The sequence below is a fragment of the Pleurodeles waltl genome, chromosome 10, assembly GCF_031143425.1.
Source record: "Pleurodeles waltl isolate 20211129_DDA chromosome 10, aPleWal1.hap1.20221129, whole genome shotgun sequence".
Lineage (NCBI taxonomy): Eukaryota > Metazoa > Chordata > Amphibia > Caudata > Salamandridae > Pleurodeles > Pleurodeles waltl.
Window position 1 is genome coordinate 3,239,461 of NC_090449.1, and position 7,601 is coordinate 3,247,061.

General features: G+C 49.7%; 1 protein-coding gene across 1 annotated transcript in view; it reads right to left on the minus strand.

The window, feature by feature from the left end:
- LOC138260865 (protein SET-like) overlaps positions 1-6,992 on the minus strand; it is a 93,275-nt gene extending 86,283 nt beyond the window's left edge. Inside the window, exons 1-2 of the mRNA XM_069209298.1 lie at positions 5,894-6,992; positions 1,495-1,572 (exon numbers count right to left, since the gene is read on the minus strand). Of these exons, the coding sequence (XP_069065399.1) occupies positions 1,495-1,572; positions 5,894-6,271 (456 nt within the window). The 5' untranslated portion in view covers positions 6,272-6,992. The remainder of the gene's footprint in view (positions 1-1,494; positions 1,573-5,893) is intronic.
- Between the last annotated feature and the right edge of the window lie 609 nt (positions 6,993-7,601).

Genomic DNA, 7,601 nt, shown 5'->3' on the forward strand with positions numbered 1-7,601 from the left:
TATTTTAGCACATACACCAGAGCCCTTATGATTTAGTATTCTATTCCAGTACATGAACTGAAACCTTTCATGATGTTATTTTCTGCATTTGATGTATGCTCAAATCTACTGATTTAATGTCAGGGATTTCACCCTTTAACTTTTTATCTTTATGAAGTAATACATAGTTTTTAAATAATTTTTTTATGTGTGCTTTTACATGGCATGTTAGAATATCTATTTAATTAATTTTATGATATCCTAAATTATGGTTTTCTAAAAGTTTTTGTACTACCACAGTCTTCTAGTGACAGAGGCCGAACTTTTTTCCATTAACATAGCGGACCGTCAGTTGTATATTTTTTTTACTGCATTATGTTTAGGGTGCTGGTCACAATGTATCCTGACATTACTCGATTGTTTTTCTTCCAACTGTTTGTTTTACTTCATCATAAGCATCACAATTACGCTTTTATTCTTGTATAATGTTGATGCTTTTATGGTCATCATTGACCAAATAAAGAAGTAGCTGACTGACTCCTCTAGTGTCAGTCTGTTTAATCTTGGGCAGAGCTACCCAAACTAGTCTTTCCAAGATGGCGGCTGCTGGAGCAACTCAGGGTAATACTGTGCTTCTGTAGCCAGTAAGGCCAGTTGCAGCAACTGCTTGCCGTTTTTGTTGCTGATGTATCCAAAGGGCTCTAAATCCTTCAGATCCCACATATGGGCAAGGAGACTGAAAAGGAGAAATAAAGATGTGTTGCCGGAAGCCAAACACCTCAGAAAGCTCTGCAAGCAGTGTGCAGCACAAGTGCAATCACTTGAGAGAGCAGCAGGTGAAAGCCAGTTCAAAAGACCATAGATCGCAATAAGCTCATTAGGATGAGGAAAGCAAGAGCATACTGGGGGGAGGGGGGGGGGGGGGGTAAGAGCTCCAGCTCATACTACCTACCCAATACAATTCGGAAAGGTTAGCGGATCCTAACAAAACCTACAACTGCCAGCAGGACAACACCACACCTAGGAGACAGATACATTTAACACCCAAGAGAAACAGGCTCGCACCATTGGATGATATCAGCCTGCAGCACCAACTTAGACAAAAGAACACCTATAATGGCCTTAGAGGATGTAACACCCCAGCAGTATCTCTCGATCTCTGCTATTTTAAGGGTTATGGCAGTCCTCAAAACAAGTATTTATTCAAGAAGGCTTACCCTACTGTAACAGGATATCAGAACACGCCAGAGTCCCTGGAGAATGCTAAGTTGTTATAAGTATAGATTAGTCCCCAGCACCATCTATGACTGTAGAAGGACAATGTGACCTTAAGACCATGTTAGAGCTCATCACCTTCTCAGCCTGAAATGTCTTATGCTAGCCTAAGATGATATTCAACCCCAAAACTAGCTAGGACTGAACTGTACCTAAACCATCCACATGTTAAGATAGACAATGAACAAACTCCAACAGTCCAGGCCCACGTATCTATAGATTTAAGAGGGCCTTTCTTACCTGCAAGTTTGTCATGTAGCTCAAAGTGTCCTCATCTCGATCATCAATCATGGCTGAGAGCTGGGGGTGATTCAAAAACTGGAATGTCTGTGTCAAGGAAAATGGGCACGACAACGACACAAGTAAAATGAGAAGTGGCACAAACACAAGGAAACCAGACAAACAAAATGTCAGTGAGCCTATAGTCATAACACAATCAGTTGATTTATTTCAGCTTCTTTAATAGCGTCTGGGCAGTATGCAGACCTACACTTCCCTCTTCACTACGATGATGCAGTACCTGATCCAACATTGTATTCTTATATGCTTGTCCAACACTAAGGATGAGTGTCCTTAAGCCATGTGACACATTCTCTCTTACAACCAGCCTCAGTTCCTTACAAAAAAACACAAAGGTTACTGATGAGTCAGTGTGCCGACATCAAGGACCTTATATGGGTTACCCTTCATAGAGAAGTCTGTTCTCAAATTGGGATTGGTGGCAGGCTCATCAAAAAAATCTACAGCTAGGATAGTCTCTACCAAATGAGGCGTTACCGAAAGTAACATGAGAGCCTATGGGTAATTAGCCGCACTGTACAAATCTGTGATTGACTGATAGGTTCATCTGATAGAGACTTCTAGCCACAGACTGCTTACCTTAGAATACTGCCCAAGCAAAACTTCTCTGGAGGTGGGTCTACAAAACAGATTCAGACCAGGAAGTCCTGTAGGACCTAACGACCAAACTGCCCACAAGACGGACCTGACTTACAAGGCATTTGGTAAACATGTGCAAAGACATCCATATTGGAACCTGATGGGTTTCCAGGCCAGGGACCAAGAAACCAATAGTGTTCACAGTCTTGCCTCTGCTGGAATGAGATTGCAAGCCCTCAAGGGGTTGTCTCTTGCCTAATGCATAGCAAATCTAAACGCAGATCACCATCCCTATTTGAGCTGTCCTGTTTCTGCATGGCGTTACCTTGATTTGCCCCAATTACCCTAATGAAATGTTGATCATCCACCCAGAACTTTTGTACGATCAATGTAGAGCCATTAATATCTTTTTGTATCCAGTCAGTGGGTTCTCTTCGGAAGAGTAGAGAGTCTGGATTGGGGGGGGGGGGGAGCATAGAAGGCAGGAAGGGCACTGGTCTGTCCCACAGGAAAATGTCATCTTCAGGAGGAAAGAGGCACATGTGCGCAACACCAGTTTGTCTGAGAATAAAGTGGTGTAATGAGGGTGCACAGAAAGTGCTTGCAGCTCACTAGCCCTCTTATCAGAAGTAATGGCCACTAGAAAATCAATTTTTTAAGGTCAATGACCGATCCTGCGGCGGATCAGGGGATCTGACTGGTGCAGAAGGTGGATCCACCAGCAGGAACCCAATGAGGGCACCCGCCAATCCCATGGGGCCAGAAAGCAATCCATGGACTGGTGATCAGCCCACCTCAAAATGAGGCACGACAGGGGGTCACTCCGGCACACTCAGGGAGGTGCAGAGCGGGCCCAAAAGCAGGCTTCTTAATGCAAACCCACTGACCTATATCAATTATCTTAGGGTGTACAGACCAATTACGATAATAACACTTTTCATATCAATCATGTGTGCTAATCTATTTCTTCCTCCCATTCGTCTGGCGCAATAACCATCCTGGAACTAACCAGGATTATAGTTTGACTTGGATTTCTTACCTCTCATAACCTCAAAAAGGAGAACATATGCAGGTTTAACTTCAGTTGTCCTTCAGGATCAGACGGTTTTGTATATTTTCACTTCCCAAACCAACTGATTCCTCACAGCCAACTGAATGGTACAGTTCAACACTCTACGGAGCGTTCAACTAAATAATTATTACTTGGCTGTAGAGTGATGATGGTCTCTGGAGAATGTCCAGACTTTTTATACATCCTTTAGCTCTCTCAGAAGCGAGTTGTACATCACCGTCAGATTAGGTATCCACTCAACTACCTTAATCCAAGGCCATCCTGAGAAACGTCTATAGCAATGAAAAACATGTGCGAGTCACTGATTGCATTACATCTACAGCCACTCTCCTACTGTGCACCTGTATGTACCCATGGGTGGTCATGTCTTGAGGGATTTAATAGATTCCAAGCAACCATCACACTTGAACAGAGTTCTGTAATAGCACAGAAAAGCAGCTCCCCTGGGTTAACAGCTTGTGATTACTTCTAATAATCACTTGCTCCTACTAAATTAACAAATACTCCAAAAACAAACCAAAGTTTCTCTCTGACACTGCATAGTTTCCCTTTGCTAGTGGTAAAGATCTGGGTGCAAATGCAAAAAACATTGCCTCTAGTATCACACTGCAATAGTACCACACGAAAAACGTTATAACTAGCAGCCGTTGCAATGCAACTCAAACGCATTAGGTCACAACCTTGTTATGGCAATTACTTCACAAAGACTTAGTTTTTTTTTTAAGTTTTCAAGTGCAACCAAATTTTGCACTATTTTTCAACGTATTCCTTATAACTCTGCTAGACCTAAGAGTGACTAAAAGCCACCTTTATTCTGAGAACAGGTGCTTCCCTGATGGCTCTCAATTTATACTTCTGTTTGTAAATACGTGCCTTTAGACTGTGAAAATGTACATTTGGTACACTCGACTACAAACTTGGAGCTCAGTAAGTTCAGATGGCTGTTCAAATGGTATTCTACTGAACTTGAAGGTGTCACCCAGGGCAATAAAAGCTATATACTTTTTACTATCGTTATGTAATAGCACTCGAACATGGGCCGCAGAAAGATCAATGATGGAGAAAACCCTTATGCCCTCGACTATTGCCAACATTTCACTGATCTTAAGAACTTGAAACACGGCAACTAAAGACCAAGTATCAAAGATCAATGCATTACAATGTCACCACTGCGCTTGAGAATGACTACCAGTGAGAGCAGTTAAGGCTCCATTACCCTGCTTCCTTACTACCTATGATCAGGATAGGCACGTGAACCCACTACAAGTTGGAGTTATTCTTCACACAAAGATTTGGTCTCGATGCTTTTCGTATGTTAACTATTCACAAGTTTTCTTTTAATACTGAAAATACATTTTGTTCATTCATCACAAGAAACCACTTCATAGTTATCACTGACATTTTAGCTTACAATTATTACTTAGTCTTCATTTTTATACCGGCGTGATATGTCCTATTCTTCAATACACCACATTTTGCTTAAAGCTAGCTTTTAATAAATGCTAAATGGTTCTTACTATCACACGTAAAGCATTCCTGAACTGTTGTATTTGGTGTACCCATTCCCTCTCGCTTGTTGAAAAGATGCACTGTAAATGCATCTGATTACACACTACGTAATAATCTCAATATTTGTTCTCATTTACAGATTTTGCAGTGACCATAAATGTCAGCCTTTCTAAAGGCAGCACCCACACCTTGTATTTGGTGTCACCAATATCCCACAATCTCTCCTCCTTTGTTTACTGCATGCACGCATGACTACGTTAGGAATAAAGTTACCATGTAAAGTCCCATATCTGCAATCTATCACCCACTTTTTTAACGCGGGCCTGAGAGGGGGTTGGGGGTGGTATACCAGCCCCCTTAGGATCTCTCAGGCCCTGAGGAGAGGGGGTTGGGGGTGGTATTCCAGCCCCTCCCGTGGTATCTCCCAGGCCCTGAGGGGGTCGGTGGCGTGTTAGCCCCTCCCGTGGTATCTCCCAGGCCCTGAGGGGGTCGGTGGCGTGTTGGCCCCTCCCCTGGTATCTCCCAGGCCCTGAGAGGGGGTCGGTGCGTGTTGGCCCCTCCCCTGGTATCTCCCAGGCCCTGAGAGGGGGTGGTATTCCAGCCCCCTTAGGATCTCTCAGGCCCTGAGAGGGGGGTTGGGGTGGTATACCAGCCCCCTTAGGATCTCCCAGGCCCCGAGGGGGTCGGTGGCGTGTTAGCCCCTCCCCTGGTATCTCCCAGGCCCTGAGGGGGTCGGTGGCGTGTTAGCCCCTCCCGTGGTATCTCCCAGGCCCTGAGAGGGGGGTTGGGGTGGTATACCAGCCCCTCCCGTGGTATCTCCCAGGCCCTGAGGGGGTCGGTGCGTGTTGGCCCCTCCCCTGGTATCTCCCAGGCCCTGAGAGGGGGTGGTATTCCAGCCCCCTTAGGATCTCTCAGGCCCTGAGAGGGGGGTTGGGGTGGTATACCAGCCCCCTTAGGATCTCCCAGGCCCCGAGGGGGTCGGTGGCGTGTTAGCCCCTCCCCTGGTATCTCCCAGGCCCTGAGGGGGTCGGTGGTATCCCAGCCCCCCGCCCTTAGGGCCCCTCTGGTCCGGCCGGCGCTGGCCCCCGCAGCACCGCGGACCCTCTGTGGTCGGACCCTCCGTGGTCGGACTCGCCGGGCCCCGGCGCCCGCGTCCCCCGGCCCCTCGGCGCAGGATACGGCCGTGACCCAGAAGCCCGGGATGTTGCGGATGATGCCGTTCCTCTTCTCCAGGTGCGGCCGGCGCAGGCCCCCGTACTTGCTGCGCAGCTGCAGGAAGGCGCGGTTGGCCTGCTCGTTGACGCCCTCCAGCTCCTGCTGCACGGCCTCCAGCGCCTCCAGGTAGTGCTCGGCCCTGTGAGGCGGCGCCGGCCGGCTCTGCACCGACACGATGGAGCACTCCTCCGAGGCCTCCCCGGCCCAGCAGGTCATGCCGGCCAGGGCCTGCGCCGCCTCCGTCTCCTTCAGGCTGGGCGCCTCGGGGGCCTCTAGGCGCCGCTGCTTGGCGGGGGGAGCCGCTGGGGCCTCGTCGGGCTCGGGCCGCTGAGGGGCGCTCATGGCGGCGGCCGCTGCCTGCGTCACGGGCCTCGCGAGCCACCGGCGCGCGCGCGCCCAAACCGTCACCTGCGGCCTCCCGCCTCGCGCGCTCAAAACTGCGCGCTCTGCGCAGGCGCTGCGGCGCGCGCGGGGCCCTGGACCTGTCAGACGGTGGCGCGTCACCGGGCTCACAGCACGAGATTCGCCCACTGCGCGTGCGCCGCCGCTCCTCCTGTTCAACTGCCACAACAAAGGGAGGGAAGCAGAAAGGCTACTCTCCTCAGTGCGCAGGTGCGGTGCGCGAGGGGCCCTGGACCTGTCAACCGGTGGTGCGTCACCGGGTTCCCCGCATAAGCCTCACCCGCTGCGCATGCGCCAACTGCCACAACAGAGGGAGGGACTAGAGCGGTCTAGTCACCATACTACGCGTGCGCGGGGCCCTGGACCTGTCAGACGGAGGCGCGTCACTAACCTCCGGGGGGGGGGGGGGGGGGGGGTTTCACCAACTGCGCATGCGCGCGCGCCGCTCTTGCGCAACAGCCGGAGAGTGGGGTGTCTCGGTATCTAAACTGCGCACGTGCGCGGGGCTCCACCGACGGCCACCCTGCCTGGCGGCGCTCCCCAGCACCTTCCGCTCCACGCCCAGGAACGGTTCGCGCCCCGTTATGCACCTGACCTGTTCTGCAATGGCGCTAGCCTTCTTATGAATACTCACAGCGTCCTGCGAAATAGGCGGGACTACGCCAACTATGGGCCAATGAGGGCGAAGTCACGACCTGGTAGCCTCCAATGAGGAAGCGGAGGTTGTAGGCAGCATCTGTCGTAATGTTTTGTGTGGACTCTGCAGGTAAACAAGTGGCGCGGCCTGCGCATGCGCGCGCGCTATGGACGTCACGTCCTGCATTGGAAGAAAGACTGTTCGCCGTGGCCCCGCCCCCCTCCCTGGTGAAGAAGGCGCCATCTTGGATCTCAGGCTCTGCAGACTCCATTAATGTCACTCTCCTCGCCCTCCAGAAGCAGGCTTTCACTCCTGTGAAGGACGCAAGACGGGCAGAGTGCATGCCTGTCTCAGCTGAAGTTACCAAGGGCATCCTCAAGCAGCCATTAACTACACTTATGTAGATTAAATTGCAAACAAATAATAGAGGCCCCAAATCATTAATGAGTCCATAACAATATCCTCCGAGGCCCCCGTAGCCGCCTTGGTCTTCTTGAGCTCAAATCCTGGCCTTGTTATCTTGCAACCCATTTTTCTGATCCAAACCCAAGACGGCGATTCCAAACCATTATCCAGTTCTGAGTATTGTAACGTTTGAAGAGGTTTTATCAAATGGCGCTTGAAAAAATGAGA